Source organism: Poecilia reticulata, chromosome 18, assembly GCF_904066995.2.
Source record: "Poecilia reticulata chromosome 18, P_reticulata-male-v2, whole genome shotgun sequence".
In the NCBI taxonomy this organism is placed as follows: domain Eukaryota; kingdom Metazoa; phylum Chordata; class Actinopteri; order Cyprinodontiformes; family Poeciliidae; genus Poecilia; species Poecilia reticulata.
This window is the reverse complement of record NC_088847.1, coordinates 1,631,667-1,647,214: the sequence shown is the minus strand read 5'-3', so window position 1 is coordinate 1,647,214 and position 15,548 is coordinate 1,631,667. Positions and strand designations below refer to the sequence as shown.

At 42.0% G+C, this 15,548-nt stretch overlaps 1 protein-coding gene and 1 long non-coding RNA gene across 5 annotated transcripts in view; one reads left to right on the top strand and one right to left on the bottom strand.

Moving 5' to 3' along the window:
- rap1gds1 (RAP1, GTP-GDP dissociation stimulator 1) overlaps positions 1 to 15,548 on the bottom strand; it is a 97,885-nt gene that overhangs the window by 16,459 nt on the left and 65,878 nt on the right. For all 3 annotated transcript variants that reach the window (XM_008434827.3, XM_008434825.3, XM_008434826.3), the window contains 2 exons: positions 13,336 to 13,461; positions 1,606 to 1,749 (listed from right to left, as the gene is read on the bottom strand). In XM_008434827.3, the coding sequence (XP_008433049.2) occupies positions 1,606 to 1,749; positions 13,336 to 13,461 (270 nt within the window). The remainder of the gene's footprint in view (positions 1 to 1,605; positions 1,750 to 13,335; positions 13,462 to 15,548) is intronic.
- LOC103480074 (uncharacterized) overlaps positions 1 to 15,548 on the top strand; it is a 71,078-nt gene that overhangs the window by 3,815 nt on the left and 51,715 nt on the right. The window lies entirely within an intron of this gene.

Here is a 15,548-nt window from a genome sequence, read left to right as displayed (position 1 = left end):
GTGATACGTATCTTGTTAAAACGTGATATGTATCTTGTTAAAACGTGATACTTATCTTGTTATAACGTGATACTATCTTGTTAAAACGTGATACATATCTTGTTAAAACGTGATACATATCTTGTTAAAACGTGATAGTTATCTTGTTAAAACGTGATATGTATCTTGTTAAAACGTAACAAGATACAAGATATCAATTTTATCAAATTGATATAGGAATAACAGACTGTTGGCCATTCCAAGGTAAAAACAATAAACAGCTTCCAGTCCGGGCCCTACAGACACCGTGAAAGCTCAAACAAGGTTTTTCGGCAAAGTTTTCCCACTTTTTCCAACTGCATGCGCCCTAATCAGACGCACACAATGCGTGTTCTCTCACGGAAATCCACATGCCTTCAAGTACAACTTTTTTTTAAACACATGCCCACTTTCAAAGTTTCAAAGAACCTAGCTCCAACTAGGCGCAGCGAGAGCATTACACGTTTTCGATGTGCACCGTTACTGTGTAAACACAGATCGTAATCAGAACGTTATCGTGTAAACGATCCAACAAAAACGGAACAAAAGTGCCGTTTTTGTTGGATCGTTGTCGTGTAAACGCCCCCATAATAGAGACTCACTGCAGTAAAAAAGACATATGGAGCGATCAGATAGCAGGTAAAGCAGCGCACAGCTACACTCACACGGATTAGCATGACGGTCAGAAAGCTAAACAAATAACCCGCAAAATTATTTAAGTGTTCGAGCTGCGGTGTAAGACGCTGGTTCTGTTCTCACTGTTGAACCACTGCTACGCACTACAGGTAGTAATATTTCACAGACGAACCGCCGCTTCTGCTGCACCTGGTAGTGAACTCTCACACCGAACCTCTGTTTAAAACTGCAGCGTCTAACTTAAAAAAATTAATTTTACATACGTAATAAAACTTTCGCTGTCCTAACATGAGACAAATAATCTCTGAAAAAATAATCACTCTCATCTGCCTCCTCCCTGTTCTGCATAATTACTCCGCTCAGTCAAAAACAGCCACTCAGAACTAGCAGTAATCAGCTAGCCGCCATGCTATCAGGAAGTTTTCATTCAGTAACTCAGGATTGTTTATTGTAATGGATCCTGTATTTGCCTAAAGTTTTATACTTGAAATTTTTGGCAATGTTGAGAGGATTTATTTTGACTCTTTGCATTATTTAGCCTCTTCAGAGCCTTCATATGTTTTCAGTCTGTTAAAGATAGTATTACCGATAGCAGTACAATTTGCACAATGCCTGTTTTGTTTTTTTCTCGGAAAAAGTTATTAAATCAAGTTTTTGTCTAAATGAAGGTGAATTCATGGTTCCTTTTTCCACATAATGTAACCGGTAGTGCTTATGATTAAAAAAATAATAATCATGTGATCAGAATCGGAATCGGCAGGAAAAAACCTGATCGGCACATCTCTATACAAAAACAAAACAAAAACACGGTGGACTGCCTCGGCACCCCGACCACCGGGCTTAGCAAGTTTTCTGGGGGAAACCCTGTGATGGAAACCTCCATCCATACATACAAAATGAGACAGAGTTCCAAGTCACTGTACGTATTGATGTCCCCTGAGCAGAGCTTACCCCCGAGTAGCAGAAGGACCATGAGGTCTGAGGCAGTCTTGAGCTGGGCGATGTCTTCCTCCCGCTCACCGTCCACAGTCTGAGCCACCACCTCCAGGAGACACTCCACTAGGCCTGCCTCCACCAGCTGCAGTTTTATAACATCTAGGAAGAGAAGGACAACAAAATGGAACAACTGCACCAGACTGCATTAATGTAGATTTTTAAACAATACAAGTAGTCCACAATCCCCAGATTAAAAATTAATCATAAACCTTTTTAATAGGCCAATTCTATTTAAAGCTCAAAATATTTTATTCAATTTTATTTTTACCTTGGGAAAATCTCAATAAAAACATTTAGAGCATCAATGAAATACAGCAGTATCAGAACAGAGACCACTCTGGGGGTTATACTAATTACACTGTTTAATCTGGTGGTCATGGTAGCTAATCCCTGGATGCTCCTAGCTAACATAAGAACAAAGCACATATAATAAGGTAAATAGACACGTGAATTTATTTTTATTTATTTTTTTACCTCTGTAACAATATTGGAAAAGCAATCATGAATAAATCTGCTTTTCTTGGTTAAGGTTGTATATCAAATTGGATGGACTAAAAACCAATCTTTTTGCCAATCATCAAACCTCCCCACAGATAAACGCCAACCGTTTGCACTGATTGAGTTCAGAAATGTTTTGCATCAGTGAGATGTTTAAAAATGAATGTAGAGGAAGCCGAAATGGTGTTAGAAGTTTCTGGAGAGGAAGCTGAGGCATATCAGCTGATATGCATCAGCTGATGATTGCAACAGCCACATCATGGAGTTAGATTTCAGCATATAACAGGAAGCTTTGGGTTGTTTTACTATCAGAAAAATCCTTTATTTTATTTTACAATTAACTTATTTGTCAAGCCCAGATAGAAAAATGCTGTTATCAGTGGTGGAAACTAAAAAGTTAGTTGCGCTAACCCTACAACACTAATTATATTAGTAACATTAGTAACACTGAATTGCTACACCAACATAATATTTATCAGAAGCTCATGCTAACATGATAAACCAACACACTATTTAGCAGAAGCTAATGCTAAACACAAACTCCAATTCAAATCCTATCCAGAAGGAATGCATGAAATATACAGTATAGGGTAGAAACTAGGGCTGTTGTAAACGAATATTTGTTTTTTTGCCAAAATATTTTTAATTGAGATTTTCCACTTTGGAAATACAATCATGTAACTACCTGAACAAGTTTTATTTGTAGTATACATGCCAGTAATTATTCTCTCATATTAGAGAAATGAAAAACAAAGAAAGAAAGAAAAAAAAGAAACAGAAAAAAAACAGCTTCTCAAAAACAGGGTATTCAGGCAAATTACAATCAGCTGAGATATAACTGTACGTGTCTATTCAGTATGTCACACTGCAGGTTCCCTCAAATCAAAACTCAAACACTGACAAGTCTGAAAATGAATAAAAAATTTCAGAGACATGTCAGTAGTTCAACAATGTTCATTTTACTTAAACGTGTACCTATAAAGAGTAAAATCAGAGAACTGATCATTTTTTCCAGAGCTGTAAATATGTGAAACAAAATCAGACAACATCATACCTGTGAACATCTGCCAACATTAATGAGACACAAGCAGCTGCGGAGTTACACAGTCCTAGTGGGGTCTGCTGCCCCGGAAATTAAAATAAAATCTACTCAAAACTATGTATTTCATTTGAAGAACATTTTATTAATTTCATACGATTAATAAACCTAAAACCAGTTTATTATCAAGCTGGTAGTTCAGGTTAATGACGAGTTCTCTATTTGTCATTAACCTGAAATTTATTTGAAAATCGTATGTAGAAATTGCATCACCCTGATTTTTATCTGAACGTTATGTGGCTGTTGGTCTTTTTTTTTAAACAAGAATGTACGTCCATCTATCGAAAAGTAGAACTTATGAGTCAGGGTTTTAATATTTCAGTTCACAGTTCATGAAGTGAGTCTATCATAGTTTCAGTACCAAACACCTTTCTGTTCACAATGAAACAGCTTCACATTCTGTGCTGTTCTTTAGTTTTACCTTATTTAAGTGACTCCAGTGAGGTTAATTAATTACAAAACAACACAACAGTCACTAATCAAACTTCGAAACAAAGGAACAAGATCAGACTAACTCATTATTTATTGCTCCAAATATTTTGAACACATACAACATTTTGTACTGAACAACTACAAAGTAATCTTCAAATGATTTCACAATTTCCATTCATAAATATAACAAAAATAATTCTAAATTGTCATCTGAATAAAGCTGCTGATGATACAAGTCTGGCCCCTCATAGCTGGTTAAAAAAATATATTCATAATGGTCTTTACTGTTTTCTTTGGAGGGTGGCTCTACACTAGCAGTTCTCAACGTGGGCGGTACCGCCCCCTGGGGGGTGTTCAGAGGACGGCAGGGGGCGCTGGCGGACATTTTTACAAAAGGGGGGCGCTGGGATGCCTTTGGGGGGCGTTTGGTTGAGGGTAAACTTTACACCTTATATGCACAACAATGCCAGTTTAGACTTTGAGCAACTTGGTAAAACTGTATTGTGTAACATTAAATCATGTTTGTCTGCAACTGTATCGATGGCAGCTCTTCTATTCAGTGTTTGTTAGCTTCTGTTAGATTTTGGCGCAGCTCCTCTCCTGCTACTGGTAGCTCACCCCGTCAGTCCCAGAAGTGACGTTGCTGTGATTCATTTGTCTGGTATTTTTGTACATATGTTTTGGCAGTTCTGTGATCATGTCAAAGCAGCAAATTATATTAAAAAGTGTTTTATTTCTGTTTGAAAGCTGCCCGCTTCCATGGAAGGACAACAGAAAATCGCACTTATAAATCACGATACCTTCACTTTGTATCCCTCTGAAAAATGAACCCATTTAAATAAAGAAATCCCTCCATGGGTGATACCTCGATAGAGAGCATTCATTTTATAGCGTTAATACTGGTGCTGTAAGTGATCCAGTATGAAACGGCTGTGATAGAACAACACAGCACTTTTAAATTTCAATAATCAGAATGCAGAAATTGTTTCCGTTGTTTTAAAAGGTTTATGTCAGTCTGCTTTTCCCCATCGATATGCTTCCCGACCGCTGCGCACCTCAGGGGGTAAAAACAAACAAACAAAAAAAAAAAAAACAGCTGCGCACATTGCGCAAAACTCTGAAACAGGAGAAGTGGGACATAAAACGAAGCGACAAACTAGATGTGAATTATGGCATAAAAACAGAGAATCCGACGCTGAAAAGTGAAAAATCAACACATGATGTGAAACACATGACGATTAGGCGGCGCAGCAGGTGACGAGTGAATATTACTGATGGTCAACAAACGATCAAATAAATGTAGCAACAGGAAAGAAACTAATGTGGACATAGCAATAAACAAAGAGAGGATAATACTAATCAAAGGAAACTAAATGGAAACGGATGAATAAGAAAATGCAAGAATAAACTAAGAAACTAAAGTAAATACAGAGGAGTAAACTTATATGGCAAGACCTTTTGAGCAATAATTAATACAGAGGACTGTATGGCAAGAATAAACACACTATTTCCAGATAAAAGGTAAAATAATATTGTTGAAGTGTCATGGGTTTGTTGAGACCACATCTAGTACTGAGAATACATATAACTTGGACAATAACAGTAAAGAACTTATCACTTATTTGTGTTTTTAATTAGATGTGATATATTTATTTCTTCCATCCATCCATCCATCCATCCATCCATCCATCCATCCATCCATCCATCCATCCATCCATCCATCCATCCATCCATCCATCCATTTTCTTCCGCTCATCCGGGGTCGGGTCGCGGGGGCAGCAGCTTCAGAACGGAGGCCCAGACTTCCCTCTCCCCAGCCACTTCTTCCAGCTCCTCCTGGGGAATCCCAAAGCGTTCCCAGGCCAGCCGAGAGACATAATCCCTCCAGCGTGTCCTGGGTCTTCACCGAGGCCTCCTCCTGGTGGAACGTGCCCGGAGCACCTCACCCGGGAGGCGTCCAGGAGGCATCCTGACCAGATGCCCGAGCCACCTAAACTGGCTCCTCTTGACGTGGAGGAGCAGCGGCTCTACTCTGAGTCCCTCCCGGATGACCGAGCTTCTCACCCTATCTCTAAGGGAGAACCCAGCCACCCTGCGGAGGAAACCCATTTCGGCCGCTTGTACCCGTGATCTCGTTTTTCGGTCATGACCCAAAGCTCATGACCATAGATGAGGGTGGGAACGTAGATCGACCGGTAAATCGAGAGCTTCGCTTTTTGGCTCAGCTCTCTCTTCACCACGACGGACTGGTACAGCGCCAGACGCTGCCCCAATCCGCCTGTCGATCTCCTGCTCCCTTCATCCCTCATTCGTGAACAAGATCCCCAGATACTTAAACTCCTCCACTTGAGGCAGGACGACCCCCCTGACCCGGACAAGGCACTCTACCCTTTTCCGGCTCAAGACCATGGCCTCGGATTTGGAGGCACTGAGCCTCATCCCGGCCGCTTCACACTCGGCTTCGAACCGCTCCAGTGAGTGCGGCAGATCACGTTCCGATGAAGCCAACAGAACAACATCATGCGCAAAAAGCAGAGATGCGATCCTAAGGCCACCAAAACGGATCCCCTCAGCACCTCGGCTGCGCCTAGAAATTCTGTCCATAAAAGTAATAAACAGAATCGGTGACAAAGGGCAGCCTTGACGGAGTCCAACCCTCACCGGAAACAAGCCCGACTTACTGCCGGCAATGCGGACCAGACTCTGACACCGGTCATACAGGGACCTGACAGCCCGTATCAAAGGGCCTGGTACACCATACTCCCGGAGTACCCCCCACAGGGCGTCCCGAGGGACACGGTCGAACGCCTTCTACAAGTCCACAAAACACATGTAGACTGGTTGGGTGAACTCCCATGCACCCTCCATGACCCTGCTGAGGGTGTAGAGCTGGGTCCAGTGTTACACGACCAGGACGAAAACCACACTGCTCTTCCTGAATCCGAGGTTCGACTATCCGACGGACCCTCCTCTCCAGGACTCCTGAATAGACCTTACCAGGGAGGCTTAAGAGTGTGACCCCCCTGTAATTGGAGCGCACCCTCCGGTCCCCCTTTTTAAACAAGAGGACCACCACCCCAGTCTGCCAATCCAGGGGAACTGCCCCCGATGTCCATGCAATATTGCAGAGTCGTGTGAGCCAACACAACCCTGCAACAACCAGAGCCTTAAGGAACTCCGGGCGGATCTCATCCACCCCTGGGGCCCTGCCACCGAGGAGCTTATTGACCACCTCGGCGACCTCATCCCCAGAGATTGGAGAGCCCAACCCAGAGTCCCCAGGCTCAGCTTCCTCAACAGAAGGCATATTGGTGGGATTGAGGAGGTCTTCGAAGTATTCTGCCCACCGGCCCACAACGTCCCGAGTTGAGGTCAGCAGCACACCATCCCCACTATAAACAGTGTTGGTGCTGCACTGCTTCCCCCTCCTGAGACGCCGGATAGTGGACCAGAATCGCCTCGAAGCCGTACGGAAGTCTGTCTCCATGGCCTCTCCAAACTCCTCCCACGCCCGAGTTTTTGCCTCAGTGACAACCCGAGCCGCATGCCGCTTCACCCGCCGCTACCCATCAGCTGCTTCTGGAGTCCCACAGGCCAAAAAGGCCTGATAGGACTCCTTCTTCAGCTTGACAGCATCCCTCACCGAAGGTGTCCACCAACGGGTTCGAGGGTTGCCCCTGCGACAGGCACCAACAACCTTGCGGCCGCAGCTCCGATAGGCCGCCTCGGCAATGGAGGTACGGAACATGGTCCACTCAGACTCAAAGTCCCCTACCTCCCCCAGAACGTATTCGAAGTTCTGCCGGAGATGAGAGTTGAAGCTCCGTCTCACAGGGGACTCCGCCAGACGTTCCCAGCAGACCCTCACTACATGTTTGGGCCTGCCAGGTCTGACCGGCTTCCTCCCCCACCACCGCAGCCAACTCGCCACCAGGTAGTGGTCAGTGGACAGCTCCGCACCTCTCTTCACCCGAGTGTCCAAGACATATGGCCGCAAATCCGATGAGACGATGACAAAGTCAATCATCGAACTGCGGCCTAGGGCGTCCTGGTGCCAAGTGCACATATGGACGCCCTTATGCCTGAACATGGTGTTCATGACGGACAATCCGTGACAAGCACAGAAGTCCAACAACAGAACACCACTCGAGTTCAGATCAGGGAGGCCGTTCCTCCCAACCACGTCTCTCCAGGTCTCACTGTCATTGCCCACGTGAGCGTTGAAGTCCCCCAGTAGAACAAGGGAGTCCCCAGGAGGGGCACTCTCCAGTACCCCTTTCTAAGGACTCCAAGAAGGGTGGGTAATCCGAACTGCCGTTTGGCCCGTAAGCACAAACAACAATCAGAACCCGTCCCCCCACCCATAGGCGGAGGGAGGCTACCCTCTCGTTTACCGGGGTGAACCCCAACATACAGGCGCCCAGATGGGGGGCAACAAGTATGCCCACTCCAGCCCAGCGCCTCTCACCGTGGGCAACTCCAGAGTGGAAGTACGTCCAGCCCCTCTCAAGGAGACTGGTTCCAGAACCAGAGCCATGTGTCAAGGTGAGGCCGACTATTTCTAGCCGGATCCAGAGTGGGGCCCCGGTGACCCGCGTCCGGGCGAGGGAAAACGAAGTCCAAAGTTTGTGTTCATCATAAGGGGTCTTCGGGCTGCGCTTTGTCTGGTTCCTCACCTAGGACCTGTCTGCCTTGGGTGACCCTACCAGGGGCATAAAGCCCCAGACAGCATAGCTCCTAGGATCATTGGGACACTCAAACCCCTCCACCACGATAAGGTGGCAGCCCAATATTATTTTTCATGTCAGTGTTAATGTCATGAGGCTGATGACTCCATGACACTTTCAATTTGACTCATTAGGATTTGATTAAGAACCAGATTTGTTCTTTGTAATTTCTGTCCAGTAAAACTATTAATCTACAAATCAATAGACAGGTCTATATAAAGATATAATCCATGTTTCCGTCTCATATTTGTATGGCATTAAAAGGATCTGGAACTTTTGTTTTGCCACTGAAAGCTCTGGTTTGCACAATAAATGCCATGTAGGTGAAATTTTATGGATGATACTCTGATGTCCCATTCTCCTGAAGGCAGCACAGAGCTGCACCACCAGAAACTGACAGAAACACTGAAGAAGAGCTATGATTAATGTAGTTACAGTCCAGAGCTCAGTCGTTTGTAAATAGTTCAAAGTTTAAACTGGCATGTTGTACATCTTTTATCTGGTCATTTTGTGGAATATTTAGCAACTAGAAAATGGCACAAAATAAGAATATTTTTTTCCCACTCTGATTGGCTGCTCTTAGGCCAACCAATTTTAACTTGAATGTTCATTGCATTTTTCTTACACACCTGTGAAAATAATTTCTATTCCCATGGCTTTTTTGTTCTCTGGGAAATTATTTTTGATGATAAATTCAGAAACAAGCATGAAAATCAAAACATCTACAATAGTCGGTGCAAAGTAGCCTACAAATTCTTTGGTGGGGGGCGGTGAGGGACCTGGATAAGGGCTAGGGGGGCGCTGGCCCAAAAAAGGTTATGAAACACTGCTCTACACCAAACTTACCAGCAATATTTCATCATTTGATATACGTATTAAGTGAGGCAAATAGCCACTTGTGTCTCCAGAGATTCAGGTTGCAGATCCTGATCTAGCAAATGGAAAATGTGATCCTATTTCAATACAGCAGTTAAGAGTGCAGCACTATAATTTTTAATTTATTGTTAAAGTAAAATTGTGAAGGTTAAAAAAAATCTACCACTAAATGTTAACAAAACACATTTAGTAGAATTACCCCCATCAGCCCCCGTCTAGGACCACTGCTAGGCTTCAGGTCTGGTGTATTTTTGCTTAGCAGGTTTTTTTTCTTCATTGTGAGGAAGTCAGATTATCCAAACTGGTAACCACATTAACAAAATAATAGTGAAATAATGCATAAAATGACCAATGAACCCCGAATTCTTAAGATAAATCAACATTTCTGAATAAAACATACAGAAACAACAAACATTTTTACTGTAGGAAATATTTATGTATGTACTATTAATCTATTAGCATGATTCGTTCTTTAAATGGGTATTTATATTATTTTGGCTAATGCTATTATGTATTAAATAAAGTATCATCCAAACTCAACATGCTAAGCAAATAATCAAACCACAAAAGTCTACTAAAAGCTCAGGAAGAAACCGAATCAATCAGCCATATCAGCCTCAGAAGATTATTGAGGGATGAAGAGATGCTGGTGTCCGGCTCTTTAGTTCTGACGGGTCTGCTGTCTTGTTCTCCTGATCCATTTCTGTCCCATATCATACAGCAGCACAGTGCGCCACGACGGACACTTCATCGATAGACACACTATCCATCTTCACTGACATTGTTCAGCCTGGGATGTGCGTCTTTTCCCTCACATCTGTATTTCTCCAAGAGGTTTGGCTTGTAAGGGCGGTGGAGTATCAGGTGGTAATTTAAAAAGGCGCGGGTTGATAGCGCGGCTGTGTAGTGTCCGTATCTACGCAACTGCGGTCCGTAGCGTCTGCATAGTGTTCTGGGGGTTCTTTAGCTACCGCCACGAGAATTTATCTGACCTTAATATATCCTGTGTTTTATTTTGGTCATTATAGTGCTGATATGTGTGTGACAGGCGTGTCTATCGGACAGTTATGACCGATAGACATAACCGTCTATATCAATACGGGACGCGACATTTAACTGTGTTTTACGGAGGGGTGGGAATCTTATTCAGGGGCGCTGAGGTACAGTTTTAAGGGTGCTAAAGCACCCCTAAAACAGGGCTAGATACGCCCCTGATAGTCTTTTAAAGCAAATGTGTTCATCCTGGCGCGGTGTGCAATGCTGCATGATGTCGGACAGTATGGATCAGGAGAGGAACTGCAGACCCTTTGGAACCCAAAGAACCAGACACCAGCGTCTCTTCATCCCTCAAGTATCTCCTGAGGCAGATATGGTAAAGAACATTTTTTTAATGATTAATTAAGTTTCTTATTGTTGTTTAAGTCGACTGTTATGGTTTGATTATTGAATAATCAATTATTTGCTTATTTAATGTATAGTCGTATCTGCCGAAAGTACAAATGGTCATTTAAAGAACAAATCACACTAAGAGATCAACACTAATTACATAAATATTTCCTACTTTAAAAGGTTTGTTAGAGCTTTCTGTTTGTTTTATTAAGACATGTTGACATCTTCTATTAATTCAATGTTCAGTGGTCATTTATGTCAGACATAGACCTGGTGCCGGAGCGGTTCTAGATGGGGGCCAAAATGGGTATAGAAGAAATTATGCTAAATAAATGTCTCTGTTAATATTCAGAAGTGGATTTTTTTAAACTTCACAATTTTACTTTAACAATGAATTTAAAATTATAGTGCTGCACTTTTAGCTGCTGTATCAAAATAGGATCACACTTTCCATCTGCCAGGGATCTGCAACCTGGATCTCTGGAGACACAAGTGGCTCTTTGGCTCACTTGATATATCAAATGATGAAATATTGCTCTGGTTTTTTTTTTGTTCTTTTTGTTTTATTCTTTTTTAATTGTCCCCATGAAAAAACAGTGTCAACACTGGCCCCCGTGGTAAATTTGATCTAGAACCAGCCTCCAAACCTAACTCAATTGTTTAAATATTTTATTAATACTCTTTATATTTATATCTACACCAACATTTTCACATAACTTTTATACTTTTGGAGCCCTGCCTGAGGACACATTTTGATTATTAAATTAGGTGTTATGATCAGTTACTCAGAACTTGAGCAGTTTACCAAATATATTTTACACTTGCTTAATTAAACATGTTTAAGGTATGCTACTCTTATCTGTACAATTTTGGGGTACTCTATGTATAAACGATTGCTCTATGGATCACATTTTAAGAACAAAAAACACTACCATAAAATATTGTCCATCACTGCAGCGGTCATCCCACCCCTTAAGAGTAGGGCGACGTGCCCCGTCCCGAAAAACGACAAAAACCCAGACATAATCATGAATCAGTAAAATCCTCCCAGGCCGAACTTGAAAATTGGATATTATACTGCTATCACTTAGCTTTCGTCAACTCAGGCAGAAGTGAGAGCGCAAATAACGACCCGGCTGGAACACGGTGTGCTAAATAATAAAACACAAATTTAACGAGGGTTCGAGGCAGATCAATTTTCCACAAGGAATTCTAATAATCGAGGTACTAGAATCACTCGAGGAATCGTTTCAGCCCTAGTGGAAACAACAGAAATTTGGCCTATGATAGAGATCTGCACTCTACCAGCTAACCGCAGTAATGTTTGTTGTTGATGTAACCGGTTGACATCAAAACAGAGAAAGCAGGAAGCAGCGCAGCTAAGAGCGCAAAGAAAGAGCTAGTTAAAAAGGCAGGTTCAAAACCCTTGTGGGGGTGTGCAACAAACACCTTCTGTTAATATTCAGTGGTGGATTTTTTTAACCTTCACAATTTTACTTTAACAATGAATTAAAAATGATAGTGTTGCACTTTTAGCTGATGTATCGAGATAGGATCACACTTTCCATTTGCTAGATCAGGGATCTGCAACCTCTAGACCAGGGGTGTCAAACTCCAGTCCTGAAGGGTGGCTGTCCTGCAGTTTTTAGATGTGCCACAGGTACAAAACACCTGAATCAAATGGCTTAATTACCTCCTCAGTTCTCCAGAGCCTGGCTAATTACTTAATTATTCTATTCAGGTGTGGTGCAGCAGAGGCACTTCTAAAAGTTGCAGGACACCGGCCCTCGAGGACTGGAGTTTGACACCCCTGCTCTAGACACAAGTGGCTCTATGGCTCACATAAACAAATGAAAAACTATTGCTCTGTTTTTCTTTAATTCTGTTTTAAGTGTCCCCCTGAAAAAACACAGACTCCCCTTGTCCCCGTGGTAAACTTGGCCTAGTACCAGCCTACAAAGCTAACTCCTTATTTGTATAAGTAAATAAACTAACTCTTCTCTACAAACAATTTTTCTATGGATCACTTTTGAAAAAAACAACAAAAACGGGGCCATATAATAATGTCTATCACTGCAGCGGCCATCCAGCCCCATAAGAGTAGGACGACATGGGCTGTAGTGGCCCGCCCGCCCGTCTGTCTGTCTGTCCGTCCATCCATCTTCTTCTGCTTTGCTGCCTTCTACTAAATATGTGATGTAGAAGAAAAAGATGGATCAAACACTCATCCTCCACTAAATCACCTACAGTCTGACCCATCCAGTTCATTGACCCTTCCAGTGTGATCTGGTTTCATTATCCACACAACTGACTCTCATTTGCTCCTGCAGAACTTAACGAACACAACACAGTGCGACAAACAGAAGCAGGGGCAAGCAGGTGCCTCTTAAGTACAGATAGGTAGAACGTTGTCGTGGAGACAGTTGGCGTGGGAACACTTGCTAAGATTAACTCTCTGCTGTTCAAATACACTCTCAGACACGTTTGGAAAAAGCAGGAGGTGTCTGTGAGCTGTGCAGAGTTTGGGAAGCCTGACTCACACCGAGACGTGATCATTAGCTGTGCAGTAAGTGGTTCCTTTCTAAGACCAGGACAACACACTCTGTTTATTATATTAGAATGTGACTTTTTGAGGATTTTCAACATAAAACTCTGGAACTTTACCATTTTCAGCGAGCGGAGCCAGAACTTCAAAGATCATCTCCTTCTTCTCATGCTCTGTCTGTTTCTGGAAAAGATGCACCAGCTCATCAGCAATGTTGGTGGAAGCAAACTGCTCTTTGCTGGACTCTGAAAGTAGAAGAAGTGACAAGCAGCATTAGAAATGATGCTCCTTTCTGATCTGAACTCCTCTAACTGATGCTTTATACATATACAGAAAAAACTGAAATTATCTGTCCAGGTGACAATATCCTGACATAATTTATCCAGAAATTCCTATTCTAGATTTGCTAATGAAATCAGAGTTTTACTAAGTCTTAAACTGGAATTTAAACTGGCAGTCATCTGCCAGTTTAAATTCCCTGTATTTTTAGTTGCAAACAATATTTAATCCTAGTCAACTATATTGAATATCAGTGCTTTTCCACATTAACATGCTATTACATCCATAAAAAAAACAAACTTCAACACTGCCACCGAACACCATTCTCAATGCTATCACGCTATCACGTTCCTGCAACTGTCCACTAGGCAGTTCATTTGTCAAATCTTCCAAATAGCTTCCAGTCCAGTTCAATGCGAGTGCAGCAGCATATCTTAAAAGTTTGGTCAAAACCTGACCTCCCAGAAAGAAGACACTTCCTGTTTTGTGGCACAGAATTAGTGAGGACTTCTTGTAGGGTTTGATATGTGTCATATGTGGTTATCAACAGTTAGTGGATAGTTTCAATCTTATGTCACAGACAGGGTGAAGCAGGATAAGTGACCCAATAATCTTCAGTGTTTTCTCTGAGTGGGTGGGGCTTTAGTGATGTCATTAACATACTCCAACAATGTTTGAAGCTGTGCTCCAAGATGATGCACAAAAAATTTGGAGCAGATCAGGTATTGTATCAGGGAGATATAACTGCTGGCATAATCTAAGGGGCACCCTGGAGTCAAATTTCAATACACTATTGGTCTCTTTTAGTGGCTAACAAAGGTCATACATATCCAGTTTTGTGCAAATCGGTGATTTAGAGCCAACTGTATGCAAACAGTGAAGGTTGAAATTTGATATTCACCTACTCACATTGTTCAGTTATCAGCCAGTGTTGAGAGAATTCATCATTAAGTTATTCTATGTTACTTGGCAAAGGTTTAAACCTATATGAATCAAAGAGTAAAAGTAAGACATCCAGCAGAAAAACAAACAAAAACAAAACTCCCCCCAAAAAACAGGTGACTTCCTGATCGAATTGGGCAGGGCTAAAGTGATGTCACCACTTGACCATGTGAATGTGACAAGGGCTGGACTGTAATGAGAAAGAGAGTCTGGTGCAGCTGTGACCTTGTACGTGGAAGTTATTGCACCTTGGTGTTCATAGCGAATGGTCAGAATTTGAGGGTTGGCCGCACCCACATGCTTTGATGTACAAAAAAGATTTTGATAACTTTTGATCTTCAATGCCTCGACATTGTGCTCAGTGATTCTGAAGTCTGTATGTCAAAAGCTATAGGGGAGTTTGCTCAGATACGATATGTATAAAAAAGGCACATTTTGATGCAAAAATAATTGAATTACTGTTAGGTTTGGACCAAGGCTCCAAGAGACCTTTTCGTAGTTTCTGACAAGATGCACATGTGCACTTAGTTTCTTTCTCAGTTGGGGATGATTATTTTAAATACTTTGGTGGGCGCTAGGGTTGCCACCTTTCAGAAATTAAAATAAAATAAACATGTTTAATTAAGCAAGTGTAAAATGGATTTGGTAAACTATTCAAGTACTGAGTCACTGATCATAACACCTGATTTAATAATCACAATGTGTCCTCAAACCGGGCTCCAAAAGTATAAAAGTTATGTGAAAATTCTGGCATTGTAAAGAGTAGTACCAAAATATTTATAGAAATAGGGAGTTAGGTAAGGAGGCTGGTTCTAGACCAAATTTACCACGAGGGCCGGGGTAGTCAGTTTGTTTTTATGGGGAGACTTTAAAAAGAATAAAAAATAAAAAGAAAGAAAATAGAGCAATAATTTGATATATTAAATAAGCCAAAGAGCCACTTGTGTCTACAAAGATACAGGTTGCAGATACCTGATCTAGAAGATGGAAAGCATGATCCTATTTTGATACAGCAACTAAAAGTGCAGCACTATACTTTTTAATTCAATGTTAAAGTAATACTGTTAAGGTTAAAATAATCAAACACTGAGTATTATTTTGTTAATACCTT